Raw genomic sequence first — 19,766 nt, 5'->3', positions numbered from 1 at the left:
ATGCTCAAAATCTTAGCAGTTAATCATCAGACATGTCATTTTTATGCTAACAGTTAGGACTCGTCCAGCTGGTTGAAATGGTGAATCTGGATTTAGGACAGCAGACATCCCAAAGCCAGGATGCATCTGTGCATGTGCAGCCAATGTCATTACGCTGCATGCATAATAATGTCACTGTCTCTCCGTATGTAAATGGCTCTGCCAAGGCCAAGTTTCTGCACATCCGCTGGAGCCCAGGCCAAAGAATCTGGGAGCAGGGCAAAGACTAAATGCAAGGGCAAGGATTGCACAAGTAGCACCAGCCAATGAGCAGAGCAACTGGGCACCTCCTCATGATGGGTGGGAGAAATGGCAGCTGAACTTGGATCTGGGGGACGTGGAGGGAGTCTGAGAGCAACAAGAACTTTGTCTAAGCCAGCCACTCAGCAGCTGGCACTTCTCTGAATGCCTAAAGGCTGGCTAAATAAACCCTCCTTCCTATTGGCAAATAGCTCTGCTCAACGCTGGCTAGTGATGTTGCACAGCTTGCTGGCCTTTCTGTGTCTGCACACTCCTTGCAATACCTCAAGGTGGTGTTCTTATCACACGCCTAACTCTAGCCCATTATTATATTTCAGCATCAATATTAAAAAAAAAATCAGTGCCATATTTCACTTTGCTCTATGTTGTGTTTTGCTCAAATTAATCTGATGTAGGTAAATATTTAGACAAATTTAATGACTTCAAGAAGTTATACTGCTGCAGTAATTTAGGTCATAGAAAGTAAATAAGTTCCAGTTGATGTTTATATTTCTGATTCACTGCATATTGCTGAACCAGCCTTTAACTCCACATAATTGGCACAGTGTCAATTCTTTTCATGTCATTAAATCTAGGCAGCATGCAGCTTTTTTATATAGCATCTAATTGCAGTGTGCATTGAACTGTTGAATAAACAGGTTTGGTCATTTTAACATGGAACATGCTAAACATCACAATAGGCTTTCAATATTTTATACAACTGCAGTATTTTGTAATATTTGAAGTTGTCAAGTTAGATACGAGGTCTTCAAGTCATTTTCTTTTTATTTTTACAGAGGTAGCATCTTTATAACTGATTTATTCATGAAAGTTCTTGTCAACAAATCCATCCTAGTCTTTCCCATATGTGGATAGTCCGATGAGGGAGGGGGCCATACTGGGCCTGGGATTGAGGGATGAGCCAGGCCAGGTGATCACAGTTCCAGTGGAGCAGCATTTTGGGAATGGTGGCCATAATTCCAAAACATTTTGGATTCTTTTATGGATAAGGGCAAAGTGCATCTCAGGTGAAGGTGTTGAATTGGAGGAAGGCAAATTATACCCAAATGAGGCCCGAATTGGAGAATCTGGATTGGGAGTGGCTGTTTGAGGGTGAAACCACATCTGACTTGTGCAAGTCTTTTCAGGACCAGTTGATTAGAGTGCAGAACAGGCATGTTGCTTTAAAAATGAAGGATAGGAATGGCAGGACTTGGGAACCTCTGATGACAGGGGAAGTTATCAGTTTAGTCAAAAAAGGGACACAAAGACCTTGAAGAATATAGACAAATTGGAAGGAGCTCATACAGAGAATCAGGAGGCCTGAAAGGGGCAATGAAGTGACCTTGGCCAGAAGGGTTAAGGAGAATCCCAGGGCATTTTCTACATGTACTGGGAGCAAGAGGGTAGCTAGGGAAAGTGTAGGCCACTCGAAAATAAAGGAGGAGGTCATGTGTGGAGCTAGAGGAAATGAGTCAGGTCCTTAATGAGTACTTTACATCGGAATTCACCAAAAAGAGGGACATGAGGGATGTTGAGATTAAGGAGAGGTGTGAATATTCTTGGACAGGTCAACATAATGAAGGAGGAAGTGTTGGGTGTCCTGAAATACATTTTGGCAGACATGTTCTCAGGATCAGACGGGATCTAAGCCAGGATACTGTGGGAGGCAAGGGAAGAAATAACTGGGGCCGTAAGAGATATGAAGTTGTGGATTCGTTCGCTGGGCCAGTGTGTTTTTCTGCAAACGCTTTGTTGCCTCGCGAGGTGACATCATGAATGCATCTTTGGTAATGTGTTGGTGTTCATGTCTCGTCCAGTATTTCGCTGCCTCTGTTTGTTGGTACTTCTGGTTCTGTATCTGAGTGGTTTGTATGCCGGATCCAGTTCAATGTGTTTATTGACTGAGTTCCGGTTGGAGTGCCAGGCTTCAAGGAATTCTCTGGCATGTCTCTGTTTTGCCTCTGCTAGGGTGGTTACATTATCCCAGTCCCTTTGTTGTCTGTGTGGCTGGAAATGAGAGAGGGCTGCTCGTGTCTGGCAGTGCTGAGCTGATGTTTCTGCATTCCTTTGGTCAGTTTTCTTCCTGTTTATCCTCTGCAGTATTTCTCACAGTCTTTGCAGGGTATCTTGTAGATGATGTTGCTCCTGTTGGATGTGGGTGTCGGGTCTTTAAGCTTTGTGAGGAGCTGACGGAAGGTGTTTACTGGTTTGTGAGCCACTAAAATTCCCAGGGGCCTGAGTAATCGGGTAGTTATCTCTGACATGTCTTTGATGTGCGATATGGTCATTATTGTGTCTGGTTGTGTAGTGTTTTCTTCTTTGGGTTTGTCCCATATGTACCGGAGGATAGTGCTCTTCGGGTACCAGTTTCATTTAAATCCTTTGAATAGGTGTTTCTGTTCTGTTCTGGGTTGCCAGTTTAAATGCAGCTTCGTTTGTGGATGCTGGGGTGGTTGCTGTTATCGTTCAGTACCTGGTTAGTATGGGTGTTTTTCCTGTACACACTGGTCTGGGGTTCACCAGTAGGTGTGTGTTCCTGTAATACGTCCAGGGGGTTGGGGAGTTTACTGTCGTTTTCCTCTTCTTTAGTGAACTTTGTTCTAGTGAGGACGTTATTGATGTGGTGGTGGGTTTCTTCCAGTTGTGTACATTTAATTATGACAAAGGTGTCATCCACATCCCGGATCCAGAGTTTGGGTTGGATGGTGGGGAGGGCTGGCTGTTCTAAGTGTTGCGTTATTGGTTCTTCTATCAGTGCTGATATCGACGACTCCACTGATGTGCTATTGATTTGTCTGTACACTTGTCCATTGAATGTAAAGTGAGTTTTGAGGCATGAGTCTAATAGTTTTGATATGTTGTTCTTGTTGATGCTGCTGGTGTCATTGGGTGTCCTAGTAACCACTTTGTTGGCGATGGTATCCTTGGCTAGGTCGATGTACATAGATGTGAAGAGCGATGTTACATCAAATGAAATCATTATTTCATCCTCTTTTGGTGTTTTTGATGATGTTGAGGAACTCTTTGGAGGAGGGAATGGAGTAGTTGGAGAATTCTATGAGGTGTTTGAGTCTTGTTTGCAGCTTCTTGGTTAGCCTGTAGGTAGGTGTCCCTGGGAATAATGTAATAGCTCTGAGAGTGGGGGTGGGAGGGTCTCCTGCTTTGTGAACCTTGGGTAGTCCGGAGAATCGGGGGTTGCACCTATCGGGTTACGTTTTTTGCAGATCTGTTTTGCTGATGTTTCCTGCACTGCGTGGTTACTTTAGTGTCATGATAATCCTGTTCTTGAGTTGTGGGGTTGGGTCTATCACCACCTTAACAGATAACTTTGCCTTCTGTTTGGTCTCAGGCAAGGTTCAGAGGACGAGAGAATGACCCATGTTTTTCCTATCTTTAAGCAGGGAACAGAGGGAATCCAGGTAATTACAGGCCAGTGAGCTTGATGCCAGTAGTGGGGAAGATACTGTGAGACAGGATTTATTCACATTTGAAAGTGAATGGAACTGTTAGCGATAGGCAGCATGGGTTTGTGCAGGGAAGGTCATGTCTCATCAACTTGATTGAGTTTTTTGAGGAGGTGACACAAATGATTGGTATGGGAAGGACAGTGGCTGTTGCCGACATGGACTTTAATAAGGCATTTGATAAGGTACCTCATGGTACAGAAGGTAGAGTCTCATGGGATCTAGTGTGAGCTGGCTGATGGATACAAAATTGACTTGGTCTAGAAGACAAAGAGAAGTGGTGGAAGCATGCTTTTCGCAATGAAAATTTGTAACTAGTGTTCCGCAGGGATCAGTGCTGGGACCTTTGTTCTTTGCAACATATAAATGGTCTGGAGGAAGATGTAAGTGATCTGATTGGCAAGTTTGCAGATGATATCAAAGTTGGCACTGTTGCAGATAGTGAGGAGAATTGTCAAAGGATACAGTGGGATAGAGCTAGATTGCAGGCTTGGACAGAGAAATGGCAAATGGAAGTTAATCCAGAAAAATGTGAGGTGATGTATTTTCGAAAATCAAATTCAGGTATGAATTTACAATAAATGGCAAAATTCTTGGGAGCATTGACATATTGGGTGTGGGTTTGCTCGCTGAGCTGGAGGGTTCATTTTCAAACGTTTCGTCACCATACTGGGTAACATCATCAGTGAGCCTCCAGGTGAAGCACTGGCAGTATGGCCCGCTTTCTATTTATGTGTTTAGGTTTCCTTAGGTTGGTGATGTAATTTCCTGTTCTTTTTTTCAGAGGGTGGTAAATGGGATTCAAGTCAATGTGTTTGTTGATAGAGTTCCAGTTAGAACCCCATGCTTTGAGGAATTCTCGTACGTGTCTCTGTTTGGCTTGTCCTAGGGTGGATGTGTTGTCCCAGTCAAAGTGGCATCCTTCCTCATCTGTGTGTAAGGATACAAGTGAGAGAAGGTCATGTCATTTTGTGGCTAGTTGATGTTCATGTATCCTGGTGGCTAGTTTTCTGCCTGTTTATCCAATGTAGTGTTTGTTACAGTTCTTGCATGGTATTTTGTAAATGACATTAGTTTTGCTTGTTGTCTGTATGGGGTCTTTCAAGTTCATTAGCTGCTGTTTGAGTGTGTTGGTGGGTTTGTGGGCTACCAGAATGCCAAGGGGTCTGAGTAGTCTGGCAGTCATTTCCGAGTTGTCTTTGATGTAGGGGAGAGTGGCTAGGGTTTGTGGACGTGTTTTGTCTGCTTGTTTGGGTTTGTTGCTGAGAAATTGGCGGACTGTGTTCATTGGATATCTGTTCTTTTTGAATACACTGTGTAGGTGATTTTCCTCTGCTCTGCGTAGTTCCTCTGTGCTGCAGTGTGTGGTGGCTCATTGAAATATTGTTCTAATGCAGCTTCATTTGTGGGTGTTGGGTGATTGCTTTTGTAGTTCAGTATTTGGTCCTTATGTGTTGTTTTCCTGTAGCTGCACTGACAAGCAGAGGCATCTGGGTGTACAGGTCCACTGATCGCTGAAAGTAGCAACACAGGTGGAAAAGATGGTCAGGTAGGCAGACAGCACACTTGCTTTCATTGGCCAGGGCATCAAATATCAGGTGCAAAGTTATGTTACAGCTGTATAAAACTTCAGTTAGGATACATTTAGAATATTGCGTGCATTTCTGGTTGCCACACTACCAGTAGGGTGTGGATGCTTTGGAGAGTGAGCAGAGAAGGGTTACCAGGATGTTGCCTGGTCTGGAGAGTTTGAAGTATGAGGAGAGGTTGGATAAACTCAGATTGTTTTCACTGGAAAGCCAGGGGCTGAGGAGCAACCTGATAGAAATCTACAGAATTATGAGAGCCATAGATAGGGTGGATAGTCAGAGGCTTTTTCCCAGGGTGGAATTATCAACTGCAGGGGGGTGCAGGTTCAGGGTGAGAGGGGGAAAGTTGAGGGGAGGAGTGCAGGGAAAACTTTTCACACAGAAGCTGGTGGGAACTTGGCACGCACTGTCAGTAGAGATGCTGGAAGCAGCCATATTAGCAATGTTTAAGGTAAATCTTGATAGACACATGAATGTGAAGAACAGTGTTGGAAACTGCGCATGGGCAGGAAGGAGAGCGTCTAAGCAAAGATTATGAATCGCTGAAGGATTGGTGTGTGCTGAAGGGCCTGTTCCTGTGCTGTATTGTATTGTCTTGAAATGACACCATTTAATTCTTTGTTATTAAATGTCTCACAAAGTCTGTGAGATGAAACTTACTTTGTTGAATTTCTGTACACTTATGGATATTGTCATCTGAGTGTGATTGCCACTCGTCAGATAATCCAATTGCATTCTATACTGTGTGTAACAATATCATGAAAAACAAACAAAGCAGATTGTTAGACTTTGTAAGATTACGTACAAGTTCAATGACTCAATGATCTACTGTGAAACTAATAGTACTTAAATTTCACAATATCCTTCAAATTATGAAAGCGTTTGTTAGCAGTTTATACATAATACATTTAATTTTATTACTGAAATTTATAGGTCTTTGACATTGGAAGAATAGACAAACTGAGTGTCCTCAGCATGATTTGCATGAAAAGTAATAGCAGCTGAATCATCCAATTTCTCGTAAAGTTACTTATACATGGCACATGCATACAATACTTTCAGATTTCAATATTAGTCATTATATACTCTGATTAAGAACTTCACGCATTTCAAACGTAAGCATCATCTGATTTATAGTTGTTGTTTGGTAATTTAGTTTAATCTCCATATGCTTTGCCAGCTCAGTTGTCAAGAAGTTTTATACTGTTTATCGTATAAACTTGGTCCTGGTGCTAGTGCTGATTGGTGCTTCAGTATGTCACTCAGAATTCAATTAGGTTTAGATTTAATACAAGCAGGTTAATGCTGCAACTTGTTACCACCTCATTATCCATTTGCAGAAAGAAAATGGTTCTATGTTATAAACAGAAGTAAAATGCTCCAACTGCAGGGATTCTAAAATAAAATGCATTAACAAGCACCACATCAGTAAGCCAACATTTATGAGGAAGAAGCAGAGTGAACATCTTAGGTTGTTGACCTTTCATCAGAATAGGAAAGCGTGCATGTTAGCAGGGAAGTGTTGGGAGAGAAAGAGTAAAATTCAAGGTATGAGGATACAGCAAGGCAAAAGGGGGCAGTGTGGAACTGGTAACGAAATGAAACATGGAAATGAGTGTTCGGATTAATTGAAGTGTGGTGCATGCGTTGTTGTGGGAACAAAACAAATAATGGTCATGACTCCTGGATCCCCTTCTCTCACAAGTATCCAAGGTTTTGTGAAATCAGGAAGACCCTGACATTGGAGGAAAAACTTGAAAGTAGATATGTTTTGAAAATTAATTATTCAATATTGGTTACCATGGCAAATGTTGAATGTTTGCACTAGATTTTCTTTTAGCTCTTTATTGTTTTTCACTGTCATAAGTTGATCCTCCATCCTGCACATTCTGAATTACATCCATTTCTGTCCAGGATTCAGATAAATGGTAGCATGATGCATGGATTGTAACAGATAGCCCTTGGCCTTTGTGCTGGTTATTGGTTATGTAAATTTTATTTATGAATAATTAGCAAGATAAATACAACCCATTTGAGACATATACTTTGAAACAATAATAGATTACCTTTCAGAGGAGTGTCATCAGGCTTTACAGAGATTTAACTTATCTCCACTCCATGATGTATGAAATAACAAAGATGGGACATTCTTTTTCCATGATTAGAAACCCAAGCCATACATTATATAAGACTGTACAGCCATAGGAAATAAGAACAGGAGGAGGCTATTCAGCACCTTGAGCCTGCTCCACCATTCAATAGGATCATGGCTGATCCAACATCCCTTACGCCCACTTTCCTGTCCTTTCTCCATCATCTTTGACTCCCCAACCGATCAACAATCTATCTTTCAGCAAATAAACTCAAGAACTCTGCCCCCACAGCTCATGGTGGTAAGGAACATGATGAGGAAGTATTGCTTCTCTCAAGAAGTATTGCTCCCTGCAGTTGGAGCATTTTACTTCTGTTTATAACATAGAACCATTTTCTTTCTGCAAATGGATAATGAGGTGGTAACAAGTTGCAGCATTAACCCTGTGTGAAACTGTAGAAGGGTCACCCAACCCAAAATGTGAACTCTGTTTTCTCTCTCTACAGATGCTGCCAGACCTGCTGAGTTTCTCCAGTAATTTCAGTTCTTGAACTGTAAGTGGATGTCTGTTCCACAGTTGAAGTTGGAAGCTTTAGTTATAACCTTTGTTCTCTGAATGCTTTTGTAACACACCTCAGAGGAATGTGTTGTTTCTCAGGTCCTGGCTAAAACATTGGGGGAGGGAGGGGCATAAGGACACCTGAGGTGTCAGGGAGTATGGATGACACTTGGACACTGGGATGGAATGGAGTGAGTGTAGGGAGGTAACATTGAGGCTCGAATGCTGGGTTGGAGAACTGGAAAATCTTCGCGCAGTCCATTGCAGTTCACAAAATGCACTGCAAACCTGACCCCTGTCAGAAAAGACAGGAAATCCTCATACTGTCTCACATGGGCTGAATGTGTATTTTGTAAGTCAGAAGACCATAGGATAAGGATGCAGAATTCGGCCATTCACCCCATTGCCATTCGATCACAGCTGGGATTTTTTTTTTTAGATTTAGATTTTTTTTTAGATTACTTACAGTGTGGAAACAGGCCCTTCGGCCCAATAAGTCCACACCGACCCGCCGAAGCGCAACCCACCCATACCCCTACATTTACCCCTTTAACCTAACACTACGGGCAATTTAGCATGGCCAATTCACCTAACCTGCACATCTTTGGACTGTGGGAGGAAACCGGAGCACCCGGAGGAAACCCACGCAGACACAGGGTGAATGTGCAAACTCCACACAGTCAGTCGCCTGAGTCGGGAATTGAACCCGGGTCTCTGGCGCTGTGAGGCAGCAGTGCTAACCACTGTGCCACCGTGCCGCAATTCTCAATCCCATTCTCCTGATTCCATCCCCTTACCAATCAGAAACCTATCTATCTCTGTCTTAAAGATATTATGGACCAGGCCAGACCCCCTCAAAATATTTCAAAAAGTTAGCCCAGATCCTAACTTTGCTAGTTGTTTTAAGCAGGTGTAGAGCGGATATTCCAGGAGTGAAGCAGCTGGCCCAATGACAGTTTTAAACAAAACAGAATTTATTTGCAAGATGGCTGAATGAAACATAAATGAGAACAGAATTTGGACTAAGTCCCAGTCGACTCTATCACAACTTAATGCTGCTGTTCCAAATTCCTGCAACAATCCCCATAAACACACCTTGACAAAAAAGGTAAAATCAAACACAGGGTCTTACAGGAGGGAGAGAGAGATGGTAGAGAGATTCAACATGGAACACCCCCTTCCATGTAGCTGTTTCTTTGACCAGCTTAAACTGACCAGCAGCTCTGAACAGCCTGACTGCTAAAGCCAAAACAAACCAGAGAACAACTGAGATAGGAGAACTGCCCACTCCCCTCTCATTGTGCAAGTGTTTTTTAAAAAAATCTTGAAAGCTCTTTGCCTGCGGTAGTACCTGTTAGCTATAATCAAATTGGCCCTAAAACCCATCCAAACCAGACACATCAGAACTTCTGCATTTACGACCCCTCTCAAAAAAACAGTGACAGAATAACCTTGTCAAACAAGCAGCATTGTCACAAAGACACTAAATAACTTAGCTTTCACAGCCTTCTGCAGTGAGTTCCACAGATTCACCACCCTCTGGCTGAAAAAAATCCTCCTCATCTCAGTTCAAAAGGGTCCTCCCTTCACTGTGAGGCTGTGCCCTCAAGTCCTAGTCTCTCCTGCTAGTGGGAACATCTTCTCCACATCCACTGTGTCCAGGCTTCTCAGTATTTTGTAGGTTTCAAACAGATTCCATCCCCCCAGCCTCCCCATCTCACTAAACTGTATTCAGTACAGTCCCAGAGTCCTCAACCACTCCTCATATTGACAAGCCCTTCATCCCCAGGATCATTCTCGTAAATCTCCACTGGACTGCCTTCAACACAACATCCTTCCTTAGATATGGGGCCTGAAACTGTTCAGAATATTCAATACGAAGTCTGACCAGAGCCTTACACAGCCTCAGCAGTATATCTCTTGCTCTTGTATTATAGTCCTCTTGAAATGTATGCTAACATTGCAGTTGCCTTCCACACTGCCAACTGAACCTACATGTTAACCTTAAGAGAATCCTGAACTAAGACTCCCAAGTTCCTTTCTGCTTCAGATTTGCAAAGCCATTCCCCATTTTAAAAATAGTCTATATCTCTATTCCTCCTACCAACGTGTATAACCTCACACTTTTCCACATTGTATTCAATCTGACACCTCTTTCTCCACTTCTCAAGCCTGTCCAAGTATTGCGTGCAGTTCTGGTCTCCTTCCTATCGGAAAAATGTCGTGAAACTTGAAAGGGTTCAGAAACGATTTACAAGGATATTGCCAGGGTTGGAGGATCTGAGCTATAGGGAGAGGCTGAACAGGCTGGGGCTGTTTTCCCTGGAGCGTCGGAGGCTGAGGGGTGACCTTATAGAGGTTTACAAAATTATGAGGGGCATGGATAGGATAAATAGACAAAGTCTTTTCCCTGGGTTCGGGGAGTCCAGAACTAGAGGGCATAGGGTTAGGGTGAGAGGGGAAAGATATAAAAGAGACCTAAGGGGCAACTTTTTCACGCAGAGGATGGTACGTGTATGGAATGAGCTGCCAGAGGATGTGGTGGAGGCTGGTACAATTGCAACATTTAAGAGGCATTTGGATGGGTATATGAATAGGAAGGGTTTGGAGGGATATGGACCGGGTGCTGGCAGGTGGGACTAGATTGGGTTGGGATATTTGGTCGGCATGGACGGATTGGACCGAAGGGTCTGTTTCCATGCTGTATATCTCCATGACTCTATGATTCCTCACTTTTTCAACACTACCCTCTCTCTCCGCCTAACTGTGTGATCTGCAAACTTAGCAACAATGCCCTTAGTTCCTTCGACCAATTTGTTAATGTATAACATGAATAGTTGTGGTCCCAACATTACCCCATACAGAACTCCACTGGTCACTGGCTGGCATCTTGAAAAAGACCGCTATATCCCCATTCTCTGCTTTCTGCCACCCAGCCAGTCTTCTATGGCAGTACCTTGTCCCTAACACCATGGACTTTTATTTTGCAACCTCCTATGTGGCACCTTGTCACAAACCTTCTGGAAATCCAAATAGATCATGTCCGCTGGCTTTCCTTTGTCTAACTTGCTTGTAATATCCTTGAAGAATTGTAACAGATTTGTCAGGCATGATCTCCCCTTGATGAAGTTGTGCTGACTTATCCCTATTTTACTCATGCACTTTCAAGTACTCCACAGTCTTTAGTAAAGGACTCTAAGATCTCACCAATGACTGAAGTCAGGCTAACCAGCCTATAATTACCTGTCTAAAGTGAGGACTGCAGTTGCTGAAGATCGGAGTCAAGATTAAAGTCATGCTGGAAAAGCACAGCAGATCGGGCAGCATCCAAGGAGCAGGAAAATCGATGTTTCAGACAAAAGCCCTTAAATTTCCTGTCCCCTGCCTCTCTCCCTTCTTAAATAGGGTGTTACATTAGCCATTTTCCAGTCCTCTGGGATCCTCCCTGACTCCAGTGCTTTGTAAAAGATCTACAATATCCACAGCTATCTCCTTCAGAGCCCTGTCGTGTAGTCCATCTGCTCTGGGTGGTCAGGAAAGTACACAGGACAGTTTCTTCCAAGCCCAGAAGAAATTTGACTCTTGATGCACAAATTAAGAATGATTTACTGTGTTTAAAATCTTCTAAATAATAATTTGGAAGAGGATTTAGGATATCACGTATAATGAAGTTTATACATTCTGTGCCTTTCATAGTTCATGTTAAAAGCTAAAATAGTTGATTTCATATTGGGTTACAATTCCGATTGTTCTTGAGTAAACTACCCTAAGTAGCAATTATCCATGTATGAATAGATTGAATGGTGGAGTGGAATGATCAATTTCTTCACAGATGAGAAATGTCTTTTAACTCGCTTCGCCATCTTGAATTGTGATGTCTCTTAATTATCAGCTACATTGTAATAAGTTCATTTATTTCTGATTGTATCTTTGTGTAACTTAGATTTAATTCAGTACTCAAGAAAGAATTCTTGGTTGAAGTAATTTGTCCTTCTCACAAGTTATAGAGTCATAGAGGTGTACTCTTTTTCATTTTTACACGTTATTGTGTATCCTGATTTCCACAGAGTAAGTCTGGATATGATGTCTGTTCAGGCCAACACTGGTCCTTCTTGGGAAAACAAAAATTGTACAGCATTTTGGAGAGGACGCGACAGCCGAAAGGAACGTCTAGAGCTTGTAAAACTCAGTATCAAACATCCTGATTTGATTGATGCTGCATTTACAAACTTTTTCTTTTTCCCTCATAATGAAAGTATTTATGGTCCAATTGTAAAACACGTGTCATTTTTTGATTTTTTCCAGGTACGTGGATCTATTTTTGAAATGTAACCTACGTTATTGTTTAATTACCTACAACATAATTTGTATTACAATAATTCATGCTTGTCAATTAAGGCATTTAGGAAGGCAACTGCAATGTTAGCATTCAGTTCAAGAGGGCAAGAATACAAGGGCAAGAGATATACTGCAGAGGCTGTGTATGGCTCTGGTCAGACCGCATTTGGAATAGTGTGAGCAGTTTTAGGTCACATATCTCAGGAAGGATGTGCTAGTATTGGAGAGAGTCCAGAGGAATGATCCCTGGGATTAAGAGTTTATCACATGAGGAGTACCTGAGGACTCTGAGCCTGTACCCAGTGGAGTTTTGTACTTGAAACTTACAGAATACTGAGAGGCCTGGATAGAGTGGACTTGGAGAAAATGTTTCCATTAATAGGAGAGACTGGGACCTGAGGGCACAGCCTCTCAGTGAAGGGTGGGGAATCTGTGGAAGCCGAGTCATTGAGTGTATTTTGGACAGAGACAGATAAGCACTTGATTAGGAAGGAGATGAAGGTTTACGGAGCGAAGGCAGGAGAATGGGGGTTGATTGTACAAAGCATAACACAGATATTCCTTAATCACAGTTTGTTTGGTGCATTTTCTGTAATTAATTTTCTTCTTAGGGTAAAATCAGATTGAAATTATACTTGTCTGATAAATTGGCTTTTTGAAAAAATCTCTGATGATCAATCAACAAAGCATAGTTATTCCTCTGTTATGACTGAAGGACCTAAGCCAGATCTGTGGCCCATAATTACATTAGGAGAAAGTGATGACTGCAGATGCTGGAGACCAGAGTTGAAAAATATGATGCTGGAAAAACACAGCAGGCCAGGCAGTATCCGAGGAGCAGGAGAATCGAAGTTTTGGGCATAAGCCCTTCTTCAGGAATGAGGCTGGTGTGCCAGGCGGGCTGAGATAAAAGGTAGGGGGGAGGGGATTTGTGGGAGGGGTGCTGGGAATACAATAGGTGGAAGGAGGTGAGGGTGAGGGTGATAAGCTGGAGAGGGGGTGGGGGCGGAGAGGTCGGGAAGAAGATTGCAGGTCAAGAGGGCGAATCTGAATCCAGGGGTTGGGACTGAGATCTAGGTAGCTGTGGGAGTCGGTCTTTTACTACCCCCGGACTCAGCATCGCCCTCTTGACCTGCAATCTTCTTCCCGACCTCTCCGCCCTCACCCTCTCTCCGGCCTATCACCCTCACCCTCACCTCCTTCCACCTATTGTATTCCCAGCGCCCCTCCCCCAAATTCCCTCCCCCCTACCTTTTATCTCAGCCCGCCTGGCACACCAGCCTCGTTCCTGAAGAAGGGCTTATGCCCAAAACTTCGATTCTCCTGCTCCTCGGATGCTGCCTGGCCTGCTGTGTTTTTCCAGCATCATATTTTTCAACTCTGGTCTCCAGCATCTGCAGTCATCACTTTCTCCTAATGTAATTATGGGCCACAGATCTGGCTTAGGTCCTTCAGTCATAACAGAGGAATAACTATGCTTTGTTGATTGATCATCAGAGATATTTTCAAATAAGCCAATTTATCAGACAAGTATAATTTCAACCTGATTTTACCCTAAGAAGAAAATTAATTACAGAAAATGCACCAAACAAACTGTGATTAAGGAATATCTGTGTTATGCTTTGTACAATCAACCCCCATTCTCCTGCCTTCGCTCCGTAAACCTTCATCTCCTTCCTAATCAAGTGCTTATCTGTCTCTGTCCAAAATACACTCAATGACTCGGCTTCCACAGATTCCCCACCCTTCACTGAGAGGCTGTGCCCTCAGGTCCTAGTCTCTCCTATTAATGGAAACATTTTCTCCAAGTCCACTCTATCCAGGCCTCTCAGTATTCTGTAAGTTTCAAGGACAAAACTCCACTGGGTACAGGCTCAACCCATAATTACATTGTTTACCTAATTAATAAGAAGCTATATGCAAGTTTGAACAGGGATCAATATATAAACTGCTGGAGATGCTGGAAATATGAAGTAAAAACTAAGTGCAGGAATATTAACAGGTCTGACAGCATCATGGAGAAGAAATTAGAGCTTGCATTAATATTGATGACTTTTCATTTACAGAAATTCCCTGACTTACTGACAAAATTGGAAAAATCTAGAGACACAATAGCCTATAAACAAGTATAGAGGCAGGGGATCAAAGTCAAAAAAGAAAGGTCTTCAATTGAGTGAACGACAGGAGGGAGTAAATGACAAAATGGATGATGCTGCAGGACAAAGGGGATGATAATGGGAAATGTCAAGATACAAGAAGTGGGTTTAGAGGAGCTATAAATGACAACAGCGGAATCCTCACCTGAAGTTGCTGTACAAAACCAACAGGGCAGTGTTTATGATCTGTTCTTGTTGCATGTAATGTTTAGACCACAAGGTCATACCATGCCTCGTTGAAAGATCTGGAGCTGTTCACTTCACCTATCATTTCAATTTTGAGTCCCACTTCCAATCTGATCTTGATGTTCTCATCCTCTTCTAATTCTAATAAAACTTAGAAACGTGAGAAACAGCACCTCACCTTTTGATAAGGCACTCTACATTCTTCCAGATTGCACACTGAATTCAAAGCTTTCAGATCAAATCTGCTTCTACCATTTCTTTTACAATAGCATCTTCTGTTAATGATTTTGATGTTATCACTTAGAGCTCCTCCAGGTCATCTTTTGTTTTTGTTCTTCTCCCATTGTCATCTTTCTTTGCCTTTTTGGCTCAGTATCTTAATTGGCATTAAATCATTACTACCTGCTCTCTGTCCATTCTCACTTCCCAGCCTTTCACCACCTTTGTATACAGGTTTTGTACAATCTGTTTCATCTTCAACTTTTCCCACTTATGGTGAAAGGTTATTGACCTGAAACTTTAACTTATGTTTATTTCTTCACGTATGATACCTGATCAGAAAGTATTTCCTGTTTGTTTTTATTGAGGCAAGCACTAGCAAGTTTCCCATTTTCCAGTGTTGCATCAGACATTACTGGATGGTGGTAGAATAATGTAAAAGTATTATTTGATAGTAAAAATTAACCTTTGTTTCTTTGGGTTGGTGATCTTAGTTGTCACCATTTGATAAATGACCTTGAGTTGAAAGATGTAGCCATCATCTGCTGTAAAATTACAAGATAATAAACCACAGAATTACTTTTATAGACATTAGAAACTACACACCTCAAAAACCTTGAGATTTGTAGGCATTACAGATGTAATAAAAATTCAATAATCATGGTGTGGAATTCTAGCATGTCTGCTGATTGTAACATTGTCATAAAAACTCCAAATGAGACAGTGAAGGTTGGAAAAAGACCTTTGCTCATCTCACTGATCCAAGTATGATAATGCTATTTGAAATCTAAGAAAATGTAAATATGCTTTTAAATATTGAACAGGCTTTAAGGCTAATAGTTTCACTGAAAATCAAACTCAATATATTTAGTCAGTTTCTAGTTGAAATTAATGCTGGAGGTGGAAGGTTATACTTGTAATATAACTCTATTGCAATACTGATAGAAATATTTCCCATCAACAAGGATTATCCAGAGTTAAAAGGTATAATTTCTTACTACTAGGATAGTTTATAAGATTTGGGTAGATAAAAAGTTGATGCATTGAAATGGTCCAGTTTCAGTTAACTGTCATTAGTCACATATAATGGACTTGAAAAAAGTTATAACTTACTGTACATCACATCTTTGGCTGTTATTTCTTGATTTCACTGGGATGATTATTTCATGTTGATGTGATTTTTAAAATGAGCATGTGATGGTGAGGTATTATAAATAAACTAGACAATCCCTGCTTCTCTCAGACAAGGAAAAAGAATGTTTGTGTATTTTGCTTAAAGCTCTATGATTTGAGCATATTGCGTCAGATCCAAAAATTCTTTGAAACTTTTGTTTTTGTAGTACAAGTATCAAATCAACATTGATGGCACGGTGGCAGCATACAGGATGCCCTATTTGCTCGCAGGTGGCGGTCTTATCCTAAAACAAGATTCAGTCTATTATGAACATTTCTACAACGACCTGCAACCATGGGAGCATTATATTCCATTTAAGAATGATTTAAGTGACCTTCTGGATAAGATTCAATGGGCAAAGTCTCATGATGAAGAGGTAAATTTCATTATGTTTTATTTCCTTTAATTGTTGAAGCTGAGCATTATTGTTAATAAGGCCTCGGGTTGCTGCTTTTCTGGGGGAAGTTTTCTAGCTAGTATGAGTAGAAAATTGTGCAAGTATCAGTTGAATTAAGCATACTTGCGTCTTTGTGATCTTCAGATCCTGTAATTACGTGAATATAGTATTATAGTAGAACATATCTTGTATTCTTTCATTAACAACTTTGTAATCTTCTCTTGCAAAGCGTACACTCTCATTTATAAGTAAGAGTGTCTTGTTTGTAAGTTGGTGGTTCACTGTGACTGAAAGACAAAGCTTTGGATAAAGGCATTTGGGAATGGCTCATCTAAGTTACTTTGGTCATCTTGACCCTAAACTGTGGAATTCCCTTCCTAATCCTCTCTGCCTTGTCATTTCCTTTCCTTCAGAAATGCTCTCCGAAGTAGCTCTGTCACCAAGCCTTTGGTCATCTATCCCAGTTCCCCTATAATGAAAACAGAAAATGCTGAAAATCCTCAGTATGCATGGCAGCATCTCTGAGGAGCCAAATGGAGCTAACAATTAGATCAATGACTCTTCATCAGAATAGAAAATACATAGTTAAGCAAACAAATGTCTTCTCTAATTCAGTGGTGATTGTTGTTTGGTTACACTCCTGTGAAGTGTCATTGGATGATTCACTACATTAAGACATGGACTGAATCTTTCCAGCCTCTGAAAAACGTGGGCAGTGACTGATCACTTGGGACAATGTGTAAAGATCGGAAGAGTTAGATCTTTGATGATGAGAAAAAATTTGGATCTTCTACACAAAGTTTGAACAGCGAGAAACCATTTGTATGCATTAACATCTCATTATTCCTTATTCTGTCCTCAGTTATATGCAGTTTGCTGTTCTTCAGCTCGAGAAACTGGACAGTGACAATTCCTGACATGAAAATTAGAGTGGGACAGGCTCAGTGAGTGGACAATGCATGGCAGATGCAATATAATGTGGATAAATGTGAAGACCTGGGGATCTTCATGTACCAATCATGAAAATTATATGCATTGATGCAACAAGCAGTAAAGAAGGCAAACTGTAGATTGGCTTTCAGAGCAAGAGTATTTGAATATTGGAACAAGAATGATTTGCTGCAGTCATACAAGGCGTTGATGAGACCACACCCGGAATATTCTGTGCAGTTTTGGTCTCTCTCTGAGGAAGGATGCTGTTGCTGTAGAAGAGGTGTGGTGATGGTTTACCAGATTGGTTCTTGGGATGGCAGGAATAACATAAGAGGAGAGATTGAGTCAGTTAGGATTGTACTCACTGGAGTTCAGAAGAATTGGGGGGGGCGTAACATTTTCAAGTTAGAGTAGGCAAGTTATATTTCAGAAAGGATGTTCCCACTGGTGAGGAAATCCAGAATCATGGGTCATAGTTTAAAGATAGGTGGAAAACCTTTTCAGACTGAGATGAGAAATTTCTTCATCCAGATTGGTGACCGGTGAAACTCACTACCACAGAAAGTGACTGAGCCTAAAACATCATGTGCTTTCAAGAAGGAGATAGATATACTGTAGCTCTTGTGGCGAAAGCAAACAAGGGATGTGGGGAGAGCATGGGATTAGGGGAAATTGAGCTCGATGATCAGCCATGATCATATTGGGTGGGGGGTGGGTGTCGAATGGCCTACTCCCGATCCTACCTTCTATGTTTCTCTTTTTTGATGAGTACACGCCGGCTCCAATTCACTGCTTGCTGCTCCAAGCAGGCCCCCACCTTGGCCAGCAGAGGTCGACACCTCATGGCACAATCCACAGATATTGACTGCACCATCCCCCCCCCCACTCCATCCACAGAGATTTAACACTGTAATACTGCTGCCAGGCCACTTGGCACACAGGGAGCAAGCACCCTTCTTGTGGATTAGAGCAGTATGCATCTCAGGGCTGTTAGCTTGTTCTCTTAGCCCTCACTCACTTTGTGCCTATTGGGATTCTCATAGCATCTCTGTCATGCCTTGCCTTGGGCTTTGCTGATTCAGTCAGAGCTGAAAGGCTCCCAGCTCTTCTGTCCTGAGTTGTCTTTTAGGGTAAACATAAAGGTAGACAGCGTCTCGTGGTTGTCAGCAGTGATCAGTCAAGGAAGTGACCATATTTCTGTATGGCATCGTGTTATGTCAGGGTCCTACCTGCAGCATATGCCAGCAGCCCTTATGGCAAAGGCATTCAAAGTGCTTCAACCAAATGACCATATCTGGAGGCCTAAAGGGAGTAGTCTGCAAGGACTGTCTTCAGTCAGGAGATAGTGGCACAGTTAGTCGAGGGCATAATTTGACCTCAGTCCATGGTGTCCAACGTCAGGGAGTCTGTACCTGTGCAGTTTGGGGAGTATGCCACAGACTTGTTCTGCAGATCCAGTGCAATCAGTCCAGGGATTAGCCATCAGTCATTGGGTGGCTGCACCGAGATCAGTCAGCGGTGTGGTCACTCATCCATCAGGACTCTCTTTCCAATTTGGTCAGGAGGTGGGCCAAGATCAGTACAGGGCAGAAAAGTCAAGAGGGATACCAGGGTCAATGCTTGGTAATTATCACCCTCTGCTGTTATTTCAGGACCAGCTAATATCATGAAGAGCTTCTTTGTATCTAGGTTCCCAATGGTATTTGTATGGTTCTGTTTCCTGGCATAAAAGTCAAAAACATTGACATGACAAAAAGTATTGAACACTTTTTTGGAAATGTACTTTCTTTTTATTTTTGATCTAATTCATAGGCCAAGATGATTGCAAAAGCTGGGCAGGACTATGCTAGGAACAAACTTATGGCAGATCACATCTTCTGTTACTATTATAAACTTTTCCAGGTAAGTTGAAGCATTATTGAGATGAACCTATATTTTAAACCGATGGTGTACTCAATAACAAATAAATAGAACTGTGGAATGATCTTAAAACAAGTCCACTAGCTTAAAGAAGTTAAGTTTATGAAATTTTAATATTGGATAAAAATCTTCAGTATTCCATAGAATTTTGTTGTAATGTCCTATAGTTTTGATATACTTTGTGGAATTCACGTTTGCAATTCAGAAATATTGAAATAATTTGTGTGTGACAGTTGGGAATCTTCAAACAATGAGGCATTGTTCTCCCAGGGTACAATGAACTGTTGTGACTGTTATTGCCAGGTTTTCAGGCAGATTAGAAATGAGTTTCAATGTTTTCTTGTGACAAATGGCCATTGACAGAAAAAGACATCCAAACCTTGAGCAGAAACTATTTTATTTGATAGCAGTGAGCTGTTCATTAATAGCCAAGCTATTAGTACTAAGCTATTATACA

The 19,766-nt window shown here is 41.8% G+C and overlaps 1 protein-coding gene across 1 annotated transcript in view; it reads left to right on the top strand.

Moving 5' to 3' along the window:
• The window catches only part of poglut2 (protein O-glucosyltransferase 2), a 43,325-nt gene that overhangs the window by 11,732 nt on the left and 11,827 nt on the right, over window positions 1-19,766 (top strand). Inside the window, exons 6-8 of the mRNA XM_043691144.2 lie at window positions 12,054-12,291; window positions 16,226-16,435; window positions 19,202-19,291. Of these exons, the coding sequence (XP_043547079.2) occupies window positions 12,054-12,291; window positions 16,226-16,435; window positions 19,202-19,291 (538 nt within the window). The remainder of the gene's footprint in view (window positions 1-12,053; window positions 12,292-16,225; window positions 16,436-19,201; window positions 19,292-19,766) is intronic.

Source organism: Chiloscyllium plagiosum, unplaced genomic scaffold, assembly GCF_037043375.1.
Source record: "Chiloscyllium plagiosum isolate Xiang-an unplaced genomic scaffold, Cpla_swu_hap1 HiC_scaffold_6, whole genome shotgun sequence".
NCBI lineage: Eukaryota > Metazoa > Chordata > Chondrichthyes > Orectolobiformes > Hemiscylliidae > Chiloscyllium > Chiloscyllium plagiosum.
Note: the sequence above shows the minus strand (reverse complement) of the source record. Positions and strands in the feature narration are given on the sequence as shown.